The sequence below is a fragment of the Pangasianodon hypophthalmus genome, chromosome 14 (assembly GCF_027358585.1).
Source record: "Pangasianodon hypophthalmus isolate fPanHyp1 chromosome 14, fPanHyp1.pri, whole genome shotgun sequence".
Taxonomy (NCBI): domain Eukaryota; kingdom Metazoa; phylum Chordata; class Actinopteri; order Siluriformes; family Pangasiidae; genus Pangasianodon; species Pangasianodon hypophthalmus.
In genome coordinates, this window is record NC_069723.1 from 12,278,152 (window position 1) to 12,295,411 (window position 17,260).

The 17,260-nt window shown below is 39.7% G+C and overlaps 1 protein-coding gene across 5 annotated transcripts; it reads right to left on the reverse strand.

Moving 5' to 3' along the window:
• On the reverse strand, nt 1-16,884 carry ccdc9 (coiled-coil domain containing 9). 5 transcript variants are annotated; one of them, XM_053239629.1, is made up of 16 exons: nt 16,724-16,884; nt 16,133-16,213; nt 15,343-15,447; nt 13,749-13,898; nt 11,770-12,066; nt 11,543-11,626; nt 11,280-11,447; nt 10,933-11,114; nt 10,598-10,656; nt 10,373-10,420; nt 8,890-9,013; nt 7,831-7,960; nt 7,218-7,707; nt 6,032-6,148; nt 5,844-5,936; nt 1-3,612 (listed from the first exon to the last, which is right to left on the reverse strand). In XM_053239629.1, the coding sequence occupies exons 2-16, from the start codon at nt 16,133-16,135 to the stop codon at nt 3,608-3,610; spliced, it is 2,055 nt and encodes a 684-aa protein (XP_053095604.1). In that variant the 5' UTR covers nt 16,136-16,213; nt 16,724-16,884; the 3' UTR covers nt 1-3,607. The 5 variants fall into 5 exon arrangements, with proteins under 5 accessions (XP_053095604.1, XP_034166627.2, XP_034166628.2 ...); XM_034310736.2 differs by having other exon boundaries at nt 7,218-7,713; nt 10,373-10,417; nt 16,724-16,883; XM_034310737.2 differs by having other exon boundaries at nt 6,032-6,145; nt 7,218-7,713; nt 16,724-16,883.
• Between the last annotated feature and the right edge of the window lie 376 nt (nt 16,885-17,260).

A 17,260-nucleotide genomic window follows, 5' to 3' on the forward strand; every position in this document is an offset into this window, starting at 1 on the left:
TCATTTGCTAGTCGATAAAACAATTATTTTATTAATTACAGCCTGGAGTGGCAGCAGTAATTAAGAAAGAGAGAGAGAGAGAGAGAGAGAGAGAGAGAGAGAGGAAAGACAAACAGGGCATGATATGGAAAACAGACAGTGAGACACCAGGTGTAGGAGTGCAATAGAAGTAAAGTGAATCAGAAGAGAAATGCCACAGCCTCACATACACACTCAAAACAACATTCCTGTATCTAAAACAGGTAGAAACGTTCAAAATTGCCAGGAACAAAAAAAAACACATCACACCTGTTTGTCGGAATTTATCTGGTGCAAATCATCACATCGTACATGCTCAAAGCCTTATTTGGATCATCATCAGTGTCATGATTACATGGTTTTTCATCTTATACGATTTGTCAATAATTCTACATTGAGCCTATTACAATTATATTGGCTAGTTATGACAGACAGCACAAAGTACAATGATTATTATGTAAAATATATGAAAATGTCCTTTTTACTAGGGCTGTGCTAGGATGCAGGCACAGGACAAACAAACAAACAAACAAACAAATGAATGAATAAATAAGAATTAATAATAATAATAATAATAATAATAATGCATAGATTTTATTATATTATATATGTGTGTGTGTGTGTGTAGGTCACATAATCTTATTGCCAAGTTGAACAATAAGAAGAACGGATCTTGAAAATAAAGCCACGTACAAAAGTTTGCAGTGATTTTCAGTGAAAGTTCCCACGTCTGTAAGACTGAATGGCAGTCTGAAGTGCCAGTAAAGAAGTTAGGTGCGTGTTGAATGCTCTTCCTCGGTGCTGTTATTTCCCATCAGGTGTCTGGTTTCCTCCACAGTCCAGTCTCTTATTAAGCTCCAGCACGTTAGTGGAGTTTGACGCATCCGGAGTCCAGAAGAAAATGTAGTAAATCGCTAAGAAGAAGGCAGCGACGGACACGCAGAGGAAGTAAGCGATGCCCATTGCAACCTTTACCCAAACCTTGGTGCTTGACTTGGCCTGATTTATCCACTGATCAGCCGGATAACTCGGTCTCCTGGACGCGTTCCCGCTTAGCCTTCCTGCTGCGCCTTGCTTGCTTCCCCTCATAGTGGGATAACAGGTAAAGTCTTCTTCCAGTGATGTAGTGTGAGATCTGAGAAGTGCTGATCTGGGACAGCTTGCTCACAAGTCTCCGTACTCGGTATGGGACAGTTCAGCTCCAGCTCTCCACAGCATCACTCGAGTGCGCGTCCTCGCAGGAGGAAACACGCGTAATGCCTGCCTAATGTGGGCGGGGTTTGGGGCGGGGCTTGTGGTTTCAGCTCCGGTTTTAGGTTTCAGAAATGATTGATGGTTTTTTAAAGGAAAACTCAGCCTTGAAACACATTACATAGTGTTGTGATGAAATATTTGTGAGATATTCTGGTGCTAGGTTGTTAGCTGGTGTTGTGTTTTCGTTATTCCTCTGAGAAGTTAGCAGTTCTCTGCCACTCTGACGTCACAAGGTGACACTGCTAGCTCAGGAGAAAAATTTTCTCAAACATAAATCTCAAACATAAGGGATAACTGTCACGGTTAACTGTTAACGTCTAAAAACAACAGAGCAAGAGCTTCTTTTTTCTCCACTCACCTTTATCCACTGACATTCAATGTCATATTAAAGAGAAATCCAACATAGAAGTAGTGGAGCAAAATTTCCCAAATACAAATCAAAGCTGCTGTTACACTGAATTACTGCAGAATCACTTTGCTTGACTAAATAGCAATCTGTGACATGCAAAGTGAGCTGGTTTTTATAGTTGAATTAGCATGAAAGTTGAAGCTTTGGAACTTGATCTGTTTGAGCCAAGATGAGGAGGTGAGAGAGCTGGCCTGACTAAAGGACTAAAGTGCTGCTGCATCAGTCTCTTTAAGTAGAGATGAATTCCTACTGGCACCACCATCAGCAGGTAGTCGATTGTGCATTGTGGGTAATGTACCAAAGTGTAACTAGACCAACATGTCAATGAAAGAAGTTTAAAAAATTTCAAAATAAATCTTGGACACCATTGACTGCCGCATATTAAATATATTGACACACGAGTTTGTTTAGAATGGATTTTTCCTTTAATTCTGATTGCAGGTGGAGTAAGGTTTATGTAAACAAAAACCATGTTTAAAATAAGCAGCTAAGAGAAATAAATGTTCAAATTTGCTTATCTGGGAGCATATTAATTTGCAAAGCATTATCTTTTTTTTTTTTTTTTTTACAGCAGTTCAAAGAAACCATTAATCTAGAGCAGGACATTTAAGGCAAAAGATATACATTTATTTAAAAAGAAACTTTAATGTAAATAATACAATGCATCATTTACATGAAAATAAAAAGGCAAAAGCATTAATTCATAATCTTCCTTAAAATAACAGATATAAGTGTTTCACTGTGGGATGAATCCTAAAAACACTTCAACATACTATCGCATGTGCACTGCTGTAACACCAACAGAGACGAACCTAGATCTAATTATAACGTAAACACGAGGAGAGTTCATTTGCAGATAGACGCAGTACAATCACAAATGTCATGATTTTTGCTGCTCCATAAGCACTTTTTTTTGTTCTTTTTATGCTGAGGGTACTCATTGCAAACAGTGAAAGATGACACGAAGCATTGGAATGTACACCATTTTTAAAAAACTTAATACAATCCATATACTTCCACTAAATTTGCTAAAAGGTAGAAACCCGTGCTACTAAAACAGCCTCAATGAGGCAAACTGCCTGCTTTCACATCATGAAAAATTCCTAGACAAAATGGAGAGCATTAAAAACAATAAGATAAAAACAAGAAATCCAAACCAAGATTAGTTCTATCGAGGTACACATTCTTTGTTGCCTCAAATGTTCATTATTTATCTAACATAGCCAAAGTCATCTACAAAACACCTTCTAAGAAACATCTTTGGTCATAATACATACACATACAGTTTGGGTCACAAATTATTAATGCGAGTATATCTAGCACCTTATTTTGCAGGCAAATTACAATCTTAAACATGACTTTCAAAAAAAAATGAAAATCCAGATTTTTACGAATAGCTTTGATAATCCTAATGCCCCTTTCCATTTTGTTTGCATAGGTATCATACACAAACTAAAGCATGCATCTGACTGACTAACCCTTGAGGACTACAGCAGCATGAAGCGAAAGTTGCACTGCCTCCAATCCTTTTCATTAGCAAATCTATCTTGTGACTAGGATAAGGTGTGTACTCTTACCAAATGTCATGTAAAACTGCTACTGCTCTTAAGGTATGTTTATTTTTTTTACCTTGCATATAAATGAGCCTCATTATCTTTACAATGTCACATAAATGGTTTGCAGAGCCCCGTAAAATCCAGTTCTAGATTTTGAAACAACGTAGCACTAGAATAGTTTGCGTGCTGAGAGAACACAAAACCATACAATGAGTTGTTTGGAGGTGGGGATAAGTCATCATAGGGCCTGCCATCCTTCATATTTTCAGGCAGTGGATATCCATTAGGCCTGATGTCTCTTCTCACCATTTCTTACCTTTTTTCCCCTCTCTCGCAAGATGACTAGTGCTGCAGTTACTGCAGTTACTCTTTAGCCTGGAAACAGAAAACAAGAGCAAGGCAATGGAGTCATCATAGTGCTTTAACAGGCTCAAAAATCCCCACTTCACAGCTAAATACACGGTTATATTACAATAAATCAAAAAATTACTGTAAAAAAAGTTGGATGTACTATGCACTTAAATTTTGGGATAGGGTACTCAGTTTTCCATCGGGAGAAAGCCTTAAATGATATATGTAGAACCTAACAAAAATTCTTTAGGAGGCTACAAACCCTCAATTATCCAAAGTGCCCTTAAAGAACTGCCCCCCAACCCAAACCCCCCGCCCAAGGGTGTATGTTTAATGAGTTTCTATGTTTTTAGGAATACAGTATATTTTACAATAGAGTTTAGACTAATTGTTTTAAAAATCCGAGTATGCACTCTTTGTTCTAACCCCTAGAGGCTTATCGGCTTGAAGCACAATAAATTATTTAACACATTTATTCCTTTACCTCAAAAGTGACTTGATAGCCAGTTATTCTCAGGATAAAGAAAACTGTAACACTATGACTCCATAATTAGCCCATCAAGTGGCTCCATCATGTAAAATGCATCAAAGACAATCAACGAGTTATTCTGTCTTCTCAAGGTTTCCATTACCACCCATCAGCCTGAGAATCCAATATCTCAATTTCCACAGAAAGGCTTTTTAGCAATAATTAGAGGTTTCCTGCAATTTCCTGCCCTCTTAAACAGGCTTAATGTGTGTTAGTAATTGGATCTGGGGGGAAATATAAGAATGTATTACAGTGATCAGTATGTTGACACAATGCCAATAGCCTTCATGCCTATTGTTAGACGACAAGGAGAAGGTTTTTGACCAGTGCTTGGCTTTAAATACACAACTACAAAATTGATTCAGTTCTTTTAGACTTCTGCAAATGTAAATGTGTCATTACACATTAAGTCTGATTTCAAATAAATTTGAAGTTGGTGTATGATTCAGGTCATTTCAGGACAGGATTGCAACATTTATGAGGAATTACATTCAGTTTTATAGACTGAAAGACTAATTTCCAACACACAGTTCAAGGATAATGCTGCATTTTGTTAATGGAGGTCCTCCATCAAGAATCCTGTGAGAATTGGGGTTAATTCAAGTTTGGAAAATCAGTCTTACCAAAGTCTTTCTATTGGGTAAAATCAATTAAAAGGAAAACGGAAATTGATGACACGTGTAATGATAAGCAACACAACATTTATTTTGTATTTTCTTCAATTTCTATCTCTACAAATTCAAAATTTCTAGAACATTACTTACAGGTATAAATATCCCTTGAAATTTAGGCTCACCCTATAGTAGTAAAAAATATATATACAGGATTAAATAAAACAAATTAAAAACTCTATGTTTTGGATTTATTTCGTGTGCCAGAGCCTTGAGAGCATTTTATTGAAGTGAGCATAAAATATTCTGCATTTTGTAAACATTTTTGTTGTAACATTTGTGTGCTCAGGGGGACATCTGGACTTTAATCCATGGATGTGAACAAAGGTTAAACAACTGAAAAAGCTCTATCGATTCAACATACAACTGTTGGTGGATGTCTGGAATGAAATTTAATTGTCTAAACTACATTCTGCCTGACAACCAAGCAGCTCTGGCGCAGCAACCAATTCAGCCATTGTTTATCCTATCACACGTTAATGACACCATGCAATCAAATGAGATGCAGCAGGATGGGAATTACAAGATCAGATCCTTCCAAATTGGCATCTTTCAAATGATCTGACTTCACAGATCACTCATGTTTAAGCAGATGAATAAATGTAATTTAAAATTTTAAAGAATGGTTTGTTCAAGCAGACATGCATGACGTGTCCATATGTAGTCCAGAGGAAAACAAAAGAGGTGCAACAAACAAAAAGAGGTCCAGGTAGCAGTGAGTGGAGATGTTAGTAGTGCTCTTGGGGAGACTGACAGCCAGTGTGAAGCTGTAGACAAGAAGACAGAGTCCCAGAGCAGGGGAGGACTGTCACAGCCAGAGGAGCAGAAGGGGTACATTCGTATTTGTCATGAGAGAGACAAGCATAGCAGCAGATGCCATCTCACAAGACAGATGGACAGAGGCATAGACAGAGAGGTGAGTGAAGGGACAGGTTGTGACAGAAGGGGCAAAAGAGTGAGACAGGGCAGGGCGTTGGCGCGTGCTCAGACGTCAGCTGAAGTAAGGGAGTTCTTGCGGAAAGCCACTGTTTCAAAGTCTGTAATAAGAACGGCACCTGAGCATGGCTGATCCGTGGACTCAACTGGAGCTACACTTTCACTTCCAGATTGCTTCAAATCCAGCTCTACAGCAGGGACTGCACTCTCCTCTGATGGAACAGATTACACAGGCTTAATAAAAATAAACCATACGACTTTCTGGCACTCATTGAGAATAACTTAAGAAACTGTTTTTCGTATTTACCCTTCTGTGTGGTTGAATCCTCTGTAGGTTCTGTGGGCTTATTGCTGCTAGAGGTGGAATCAGCATGTTGTGGTGATGGTGATTCTTCCTGGACTGCAGGAGCAGTTGACTCTGCTACTAAAAGCAAAATAAATGCAATGTTTTATATCCCTCATATGAAGTGTCTGTATTCATTTTTTATCTGCCCCCTTGATAATGTTTCACATCAAAAGCTTAATAGCATTATAAGTAAAAACAAAAACAAAAACAAAAAATATCTTGAAAATATATATTAACAGATGTTTATATTTTATTTCAAGTTTTCATTCTGTAGTCGTCTACTATGCTATTTTTGAAGATAACAAAAAGTAACATCTTCCCTCTGCTTCAGTTTAACCAAACTTCATTTTTTCCCCCTCTCTATTTACTTCTTTCCTTGGATCCTGGATAACTGTACCTGGCTGAATGCTTTCCTGTATCAATTAGGGGGTTTCATGTAAATTAGATGCATATGAGTGTAAACTGCAACATATCCTATACATGTTATGTGTAAATAACGGATTAGTAGACAGAAGCTTGTGTCCATCACTGCTTATTGTGATGTCGTACAACAGATTCATGCATCAGATGCAGAGCTGTTTGTATTTCACTCCGTATGCTCAAATCTGCACTTGTTTCTATGGGACTTTGATGAATAAGGGCCAATATTCTGTACTGGTACCTATACCATTAATTATGTACATAGTTAAAGTCATGCGCACCTTGGCTTAAAGACAAATTTTCTTTACAGAATATATTTTTAACTTGTCAGTTTCACAAAAACAAAACAAATATCATTAGACAAGAGAAAAAAGCCTGCCTACACTGCCTACACAGCCTGCCTATACTATCCTCATCAATAAATGCATGTTTTTATGAATAAGCAAATTGGAAATGCCCCCAAGCTCCCCGACTTGTAAATTTGCTCTTGTAAATGAGTGTGGCATCACCTGATTGGCGCATAAATTCTGTGAGGCAATAACACTGGCCTGTCATGTATTCAGTACTAACTCAGACGTTCCAATGAGATTTTTCTTAAAAGAATGTGGCAAAATCACTCCAGTGACAATTGGAGTTTTATAAAGTTTAGGGTAACCTCAAGAACATACCGGGGCACTGACCATGGCTATGTTCTGCTAACACACAAATTGCAGTGATGTGTTCCTACCAGGCAGGGTGTCATGCTGTTTGTCAGACTGCTTGGGTGGGTTTGTGGCATCTTTTATGTGCTCCTCCTCCTCTTGGCTCTTGTTCTGAGCTGGACTGCTTTCATTACTGCTGGGCCTCAAGGGACTCTCACCCAAGCTGCTTTTAGGGGAGAGCATCTCCATCTCCTCTCCCCAGTCTGATACAGGGTGGTGGCCCTCCAGAGGGGAAAAGGGGCTGAGAGGCTTTGTGCCCTCCGGGGTAGCGAGAGACTCCTGCGGGGAAGAGGGGATGTGCACTTTGGGTCTGGGTGTCCTCTGTTCCTTAGGACTGAGACTAGATGGAGCAGGGGAGCTATGGCTCTTCTCCATGGGTTTAGACTCTTTCAAAGGAACTCCTTTATCCCCACTCTCTTCCACCTCCTCATCATCTTCATCTCCATCTCCATCACTGGCATCCTCCCACTCATCATCTTCATCTTCAGCAACTGATTTTTCTATAGCAACAGCAATCTGTTTCTAGCCAGGACAAGTAACAGGAAATGCATCATCATTAATTTAACTGTCCACCATTACCTACATCTTACAGGGTTGGACTAATGAAACAACAAACTTTCGGAAGCAGGAAAAACTCACCTTTTCTAACGGAGCTTTGGGCTTATCCTCTTTCTTTGTCTTTTCTTTTTCCTTTTCCTCCTTTTTCCCTTTTTCTTCCTCTTTCTCTTTTTCCTCATCTTTCTCTGCTTCCCACCGGTTATCATGCATGCTTGTGGAAAAATAGAAAAGAAATAGGAATTTTACCAATACATTCAGTCCACCGTACATTAAATTTGTTTCACATTGTTGAAATAATGCTTTAAATAGAGATTAGGGCAGGGAAAATGTCCAACAAAAGTATACCAACAGTGATCTATAGATACATAATCGACAGACTCATGTCTAAAGGTGTATTTGATCAATAGTTGTTATAAAGTAGCACATGATTTGGGTCACATGACAGTCTTTCTGGATGTTACCTGCATTTGGGTGAATCCCAAACGGCTCACAATTTAAACATATGGTGCACTACCATTATTTCAATGCCTATGTGGTGCACTTATATAGGGAAAAGGAAGGTAAAGACAAAACTTCAGAAAAGAAAAGAAATAATTAAAATACCAACATAAACAAATGTGTATTTGAGTATTCAAATTCAGCAAGCTCTAGCCACTATGATACTCTCTCCTAAAGCAGCAAGACAAAGAATATTTCAAAAGCCAAAGAAACTTTAACAATCACTTGCAGTACTTCTGAAGCTTCCTGTGCTGTTCTGTCCACTAGGAAGGTAGATAGCTAGTGTTTTTTTTTCCTCCAAAACAGCAGTTGTCAGACTCTTAGTACTTTAATTACAATATGCAATGGAAATAACAATGTAGTGTCACAGATTTGCTGCCTGTACTGCACCACCTGCTGGAAACCTGTTACTTTAAAGTAGGGGTCAGGTATGGCTGCTGTTTGGCTGCAATGGAAGCCTGAAGCCACACTGACCCATTGTGGATAAAACCAAAGACTCCTGGTATGTACCAGTGATGTATGGCCATTATGACGGGTCATTTACATTTTTCCCAATCAAAGAAGGAATTACAGCTCACAGCACAGCTGGTCCAGTTAAAAGTGACTGATTGCTCTCATCAGCGGAGAGAAGAATGCTTCTACCTGTAACTCTTGCCTTGACCCCGACCTTTCCCTCGTCCTCTGCCTCCACGGCCTGCCTCTCTGAGTTTGCCCTGCCCTAAGAAATCTCCAAATGTGGGTGCCTTGGGAGGTTTTCTGCTATCATCTGCAAGAAAAGAGAGTTAAATAAATATCTGAAGAAAGAGATGACGTAGTGGAAGATCCTGAAAGCAATTACACAGCAAACAAGCAGAGAAGAGCACAGACTAGCTCAGAGTAACAGATGGCCCCTGCACGCACCATGAATTTTTTTTTCACATTTATCAAGCTTCAGTGTGGGTGAGGGTAAAAAATTAGGGAAAAAAAAAAACATGCAAATGTGGCCCTGACTTGACATGGGGCTCATAAGTGCCACACCGATCAGCCACAACATTAAAAACACCTGCCTAATATTGTGTAGGTCCACATTGTGCCGCCAAAACAGCTCTGACCCGTCAAGGCATAGACTCCCCAAGACCTCTGAAGGTGTGCTGTGGTATCTGGCACCAAGACATTAACAGCAGATCCTTTAACTCCTGTAAGTTGCGCCATTAGGGAATACTGTTGCCGTGAAGGGGTGTAGTTGGTCTGCAGCAATGTTTAGGTAGGCGGTATGTGTCAAAGTAACATCCACATGAATGCCAGGACCCAAGGTTCCCCAGCAGAACATTGCCAGGAGCATCACGCTGCCTCCTCCGGCTTGCCTTCTTCCCATAGTGCATCCTTGTGCCATCTCGTCCCCAGGTAAGCGACACACACGCACCCGGCTGTCCACATGATGTAAAAGAAAACGTGATTCATCAGACCAGGCCACCTTCTTCCAATGTTTCCATGGTCCAGTTCTGATTTTCACATGCCCATTGTAGGCGCTTTCGCCTTTGGACAGGGGTCAGCATGGGCACTCTGACCACTCTGCTATGCAGCCCCACACGCACAAAGCTGCAATGTACTGTGTTTTCTGACACCTTTCTATCATAGCCAGCATTATCTTTTTGAGCAATTTGTGCTGGACCACTTTTGGAAGGTACTAACCACTGCATTCTGGAAACACCCCACAAGACCTGCTGTTTTGGAGATGCTCTGACCCAGTCATCTAGCAAACACAATTTGGCCCTTGTCAAAGTCACTCAGATCCTTCCGCCTGCCCATTTTTCCTGCTTCCAACACATCAACTTTGAGAACTGACTGTTTACTTGCTGCCAAATATACCCTGAGAATATACCCTTGGCAGATGCCACTGTAACGAGATAATCAATGTTATTCACTTCACCTGCAGTTTTAATGTTATGGCTGATCGGTGTAATAAAGCAGGATAATTAGCGAAACAGTGCATATGGCAAAGGATGCAAGCCTTACTTTTTAACAGTCACTTGAAAAATGTAGTTATTTCCAAAAATCCTATATGATAATAAACATGAGAAACTAATGTGAGTGGGGTAAAAGAGACACACGCCATACACAGACATGTCCCATGCCACAAGCTGACCTGAAGCCCCACTGCGTTGCTGTGTACGGGCATTACGCCCCCTATCTGCTGAAAGAACACATCACAGAACATCACCAAATAGCCACAAGGATGAGGGGCAGAGTATTGTCTAAGTGATTCAAAATACAGAAAATCTTCAAGTGGCTTACTTTTTCTGTTTTGACAGTTTGCTTTGCACTTGACAGAGTGTGTTTGGGTGTGTGTGAAAGAAAGTGAGAGACTTGCCTCGCCTGCTGCTCGGTTCTGGCATGCCCTCTCCAGCCACAACTGGGTCCTCGGTGAACCTGTGAAGGCACTGCAGGGTCACTCATTTTGCCATTCTCTCCCTGTCAAAATGCATTACTCCTTCATGTCCATCCAACATGAAAACATCTCTCTATTGCTCTCATTCACAAATGTATATAATCATGTGTTTACAATTCAAAGGAACTGTAAAAACGAAAACTTGAAAGATTATTTGCATTTGTCAATATCTCCATGTAAAATAACCCTATAATTAAAACAACTGTTAATGAAAACACACGGCAGTTTATTAACAGTTTGATATTTTAGACTCTTACATGGTGTCTGTTTTCTGGGCATCCCACTCTCGTCTCCACTGACCAGTGGCGTTACGATGACGAGCCAACCTCTCCTCATCTATCTGCGCACGCTCCTTTTTCCAGCGTAGATACTCAGCTCGTTCTCTGCCTGTCATCGACAAAGTCATATCCACCGAGCCTTTCCCTCCAGGCCTTCGATTCTTTTAGAAAGATATAGAGAATGTGAGAAAGAGACAGAGCAAAAGAGAGTCACACTACTACAGCAAGTGACACAGTGTGTCACAGTTATTTATTTAATGTCGTTCTGAGGAGTCCCAGATAACACAATCTATCAGTTTGTGCTGTAAATGTTATGAATTCCTAACCGTCCATTCTTTCTCTGCCTCAGCTCCAGTCTTAACATTTTCAAAATCCAGTCCACCCCAGTTGCGTACGTGTCTGCGGCTCCCCTCTTTGCGATCCATCTCAGGAATTGGTCCACTGCGCCGTGGATCATCAAGAAAGTTCCGGGTGGGGTTCTTTTCACCATCAGCCTTAATGAACAGATGCAAATATTCAACAACAATGTATACCCATGGCAATATTTCTAAAAGTAGAGTAGGAGATATAAAGGCTTTGAGATACACACCCTTTGACCTCTCTCATACTCTGCAATCTTCTCCATCTCTTCGTTCATCTTCTCAATGTTCTGCCGTCTCTTCTCTTCCCACTCCTGAGCAAAGGCAAATGCATCAAGTATTAGAGTTGACATTTTTAAAATAAGACTAGTGTATAGTTTTTAACAGATCACAAATCATGTGTTCTGAATTATGGTTTAAAAACAGGCCACACAGTGTTGGAATAACAGGAATTCACCTTTGATTTTCTGTCTGACCCAGAGCCACTCTGCTGCATGCTTCCTCGTCCTCCTCTTCCTCCCCGTCGTCCTCGGGAGCGTTCATTGTGGGAAGGGCCCTCTCCTCCTTCTCCTCCTCCACCTCCTTCCCCTTCCCGTGGTTCTCTCCTCTCAGAGCGGTGACCACCTCCACGCTGCCCACCTCTGCTCAGCCGCCCAGATCCTGTCCTATGTGTGGGCCGGCCAGCGAACCCCTCTTCTGTTTCACGATCACCATGGTGTGGTGCTGATGGCCTATCATTCACCACTCGACTTTCCTGTAAATGTGAGGAGAGATCAGAATCAGACCTGCAGCTTATCAATCACTCTTACAGACCCACATGTCTTATGTAAGTTCTACTCTCAACTCATACAAACATACTGTCTTTACTGGAAATGCTGGTAGTCCTTTTTGAACATATGGACAACCTTGAAACAGTATCATATATCATGACATAGATTTATAGTTCCATGACCAACAAGAGGCAGATGTAGCTGCTTTTTGTTTGAAGGAAAAACAGGTGCAATCATTTTAATGAAAATACCACAAATGTGAATTAACACTATTCAAAAAAAACTTGCTATTGCCACAGTTTATGCTCCAAAGAATTGTGAGCTCTCTAATAAAATCTGCTCTGAAAATATGAAATTAAGTTAATATTTAAGCCAGGCTTACGCTGTAAGATGAGAGAAATCTTGTCATCTGAATACTCCTCATACTGCACGACTCGAGCTCTCTATGCTCACACTGTGTGACAAACTCCGTCCAATTCAAAACATTGACAGCAGAATTGCGTTTTATAAACCTCTGAGACTTGCACCAATAATTTTGAATAATTACTATTCATTAACAGGGAAGAAACACTATTTTTCCCTTGGTCTAAGGTCTAAGAATATTTTGTGTTCTCACAATCCAGATGCCTCATGATCCAGAAGATTGTGTCTCTGATTAATCTAACAGGGTCTATTTACTTTTTATATTTACTATTCAGATCATACCACATCCCTAAAATCCCCCAAAGATTTTGAACCCAGCTCAACCCAAATTTATGGGGAATGATTTCTGAAATACACTGTTTTCATCCCCTCCACTGCCATTTTTCACTTTGTTGATTTTCTGTTGCTGAAGTGCTTATCTCAAGTGTTCAAGCAACAAATAGGCAAACATATGCTCACAAAAATGATCTAAATCCAGTAAAACAGTATCATTTTCACTGACATAGTGTTGCTGTTCAGCTACTAGTGAACAAGCTACATTCCATTTCTGATTTTCTTCACAAAAAATTGACACTTAGCTGCCTTACGCGACCTTGCAGAAAAGGACAGGTTTTACACTTAAGACAAGCTCCTGCCTGTGCAATTCCGCATCTACATTCATTAAGCTCCATCATATGTCACAGTCCATTCAGTGAAACGTCTGACCTTCACAGGCCACAGCGGGAGGTCTAATCACCACTGCACAGGCCATCTGTGCCCCAGAGTAACTCTACAGGCATTGATTAAAATGCACTACAATCTTCCTCAGCAGACCCCAGGTGGGAAATTAAAACCTCGAGAGCTGTGAGGAAAAGGTGCAGTGCTTATGGTCAGAGGTCCAGAAGCATCAAGTCTCCTTGATATTTACTTTACACTTATTTTGCTGTAGGATGCTGAGTGGAATTTTAAATATAGCAATTAAACACAGTACAATATGGTGCAAGATTGACCTGAATCATCAGAGATATACTGTATATTGAAAAATACATAATAGATATTCAGTATTTATTGCGAAATATCAGTTTGTCCTGAAAACTGCCAGAATTTCTAAACACCCATGCCCAGGAACACTAGAACACATTCCTGACTATTATGTTGGATTACTAAAACCACTAAAACTTTCATCACCTTCTTGGCAAAACAAACTTCAACATACACAATGATCACTTGCGCTGCTCTGATGCACTGACACTGATGGTCTTACCCCGCTGGGTTTAGACAGGTCGACTGTCACAGTTAGGTTCTCCTTTTCAATCTTCCGCCGGTCTGAATCAGGCTCATGAGTGCGGGGTTTGCGGTGCGTCGTCACAGCAATGCCCTCCTGCTCAGCCTTCTTTTTGTCCTCTTCTATTTCCTGATGGTGGGAGAATTAAATCAAGGAAATCAAGAATATTCTCCTTTTACTTTACTACATTACTCTTCCATACAAAAAAAAAAAAAAAAAAAAAAAAAAAAAAACACATCTTTTACTATTTCTCCTAACAGGAAACTCCAGTTTCCATGAGGCTTACCAACTGTTTTGCATCCAACTCATAATAGCTATATATAATATCAATAACAACTTCAGCCAGTAACAGTGGTAAAGGTTACAAAAAGATTTATTTGTGGTTAATTAGCTTAATCTCCCACTGAAATTAAAACTAAGGAAAATATGTTTAACATAATTATTGACATCCCTAGACATTCCATCCATCTTCTGTACTGCTTATCCTTCACAGGGTCACAGGGAGCCTGGAGCCTATCCCAGGGGACTCAGGGCTCAAGGCAGGTGTGTGTCACCCTGGACGGGGTGCCAACCCATCGACACTTAACAACAAACTAACAATCAGAGCTGTGATGAATGTGCCTAGAAGAAAATGCAAATGTATCTGCCCCCATGAGCAGTGAAACATTTCTCCAAAGGTCACAGTTGGACATTTCCTAATCTCTAAATGTACAATTAGACACCACATCCATGGCAACATCTATCTGGGAGGCATGCCAAAAGAAAACATCTTCTTTCATTTAACCACAAATGTATGCTCCTGGAGTTTGACACTAGATGCTACTGAAACTCTAACTGGAGCCAGGTTCTATGGTCAGATGAGACAAACAAATGAACTTTCTGGCAACAAACACTCAAGGTGGTTTTGCTTAAAAAGAAGGATGTTTAAACAGAAATCAACCATGTCCCTACTGTTAAGTATGGTGGAGGATGTGTCATGTTGTGGGGCTCTTTTTCCTCCAAAGGCTCTGAGAATCTTGTTAGGACACATGGCATCACGGACTTCATAAAGTACAGACTCAAGCTTTAGACATGGCCATCCCAGTCCCCTGATCTAAATCTCACTGTGGGGAGCTGTAGAGGAGAGTCCACAAGAGAGGACCCTGGAGATGTATCGAGGAGTGGACTCAGATTCCTTTTTATTTATTCTCCAATCTGATCTAGCATCATAGAAGAAATATAGGAGCTGCTATGTTGGCAAAGAGAAGTTGCATGGGTGCCAGTAACTGTGATGTAAATAAATTGACTGCAATTAAAGGTTATAATTCTCTCATTTTCAGTGGGATATTAAGCTAATTAACCACAAAGGCATTTTCATAAGCTTTTTTTTTTATTTATTTAATTTTTTAAAAAACCCATCTTTACCAAGGTTGCCAATCATTCTAGAGCTGACAGAAATTCTACATGACATGCCATGTTTTTGTTTTTTTTTTTCTCTTCATTAAATTTTACAACCCACAAAACCACATGCCAGGTAGACAGGAGACATGAAATAAAAAGTGAAAGTAGGGAATGCCCATGTAACATCTAATACCTGATGTCTTTTCATTAAAGCCTCATTTTTCTTCCGTAGAGCTTCAATACGTTTGTCCAGTTCCGCATCTTTCTCCTCCTTTGTCTTCAGATCCACCGCAGCAGACTAACACAAAGAGTGAATGAGCCATTTTCTTTTACAAACATGTTCAATAGTTCACTTCATGGAATCTTTTTTATTTATTTATTTATTTATTTATTTATTTTAAGTCTAATATGATTTCTTTAATGTACATAGTGTTGACTTCTTAGTTGTGCTATAGTCCCTGATACTAGAGGGATTTGGTCAAAATATCTGCAACAACACAACGATTTAAATCAACATGAAATCAACAATACAACATTAAGTCTAGATTTATATAAGCCTGCATGGACATACCTACAAAGAACAGACCTATCAAAAATGTGACCTGAAAGAAGACATGGCATGAAAAGACTTATTTAAAGACTGGCAGGCATCGCCCTCTGCCCTGTGGCCGCACCCCTGTTCCTGGGAAACGCTTATTCTCTGGAGCATATTTTTTAAGCAATAACACAGAACTAGTTCAGTCCATATGTAAAAACTAATGGAATGTATAAAATATAATGCTTGCTTTCACTTTCTGTATTCAAATTGTTTTTTAAATAAGCTTTCAACAATACACTTTCGCTTCTGAGCATTCTTGAGCATTCACTCTATTCTAGATAGAATTAAATCTGAAGACTTTTCATACTGCTTGTACATATCTTTGTAATTTAACTCATTATCACTGTGCACTTTGTTACCTTCATTTACTATGTTAGAAACTTACCATGGCTGGAAGCCTGTCTTTACACAAACACACTGCAGGGCTTACAACCTCTCAGAGCAGAGATTTAAATAATCGACCAAACTAGAACACACACACACACAAACAAATCAGAAAATCCATGGCATCTGAAAACATATACTAGACACTACTATGATACAGAGCAACTTCATTTCAAACCAATACTACAGATTAAAATGTACTAAGACACTAAAATCCCTGATGAGTGAATAAAAGCATAATCAGGACAGGAGATACAGGCCTGTAGGAGGAAAACCCTGGCTTTTTTTTTTTTTTAACAAAACCTCTTATATCTAAACCGCTAACGTTAATAGTATGACTTTCTTCATATGTTTATGTTAAAAAAGTTAATGCTTGTTCAAGTGGTCATGCTGTTGTGCCCAATTTAATGCAGTGGCGCTTAAACCCTTAAACCTAATCAGTTACACTGTAAGTTCAACACCGAGGAGCGAGCTGGCACCAGGGTTAGCATAATGGCTAATTAGCAAAGCTGTGAGGTAGCAAACGGAGCAACTACCAATAAAGTGAACGTAAACTTAAAAACTTATATTACATAATGTTGTGCTATTTTACCCGAGAGACAACAAAAAGCCGCCAAAACGTGTACGGTAAGTGTGTCGTGCTTCTACGACCAGCGAAAACTGTCAAAAGTGTCCCCGAATTACTTCCGGTAAGAGCTATATCTACTTCCTGACAACGAACCAAACCTCCTATAGAGCAACTGGACATATCAAAATAAAAGCCCATTTGCGCGGGCTTTTTAATCGATAACCAACCCCACCTTTTCACGTGATTATTTACTGCATACGTATTTTTAACTCTTAGGTTGTGTGACTGGTGGTGGCTATATATATGCTAAAAGCAGTCAAAATCTTGACAGTGAGCAGCTCTGTAGATTTCAGCCAGAATTAAGTAGAAAAATAGTGAGATGCATTAGATTAGTGTGGATCAAAAATGTATGTGCATATACAATTCATTCATTCATCTTCATTGATCACTGTGTCCTAGTCAGGGCGGTGGTGGATCCGGAGCCTGTCCCAGGAAAAATCAGTACAGAAAAATAAATAAATAAATAAAAACCCTGACAGTGAGAAGATTAGATTTCAGCTA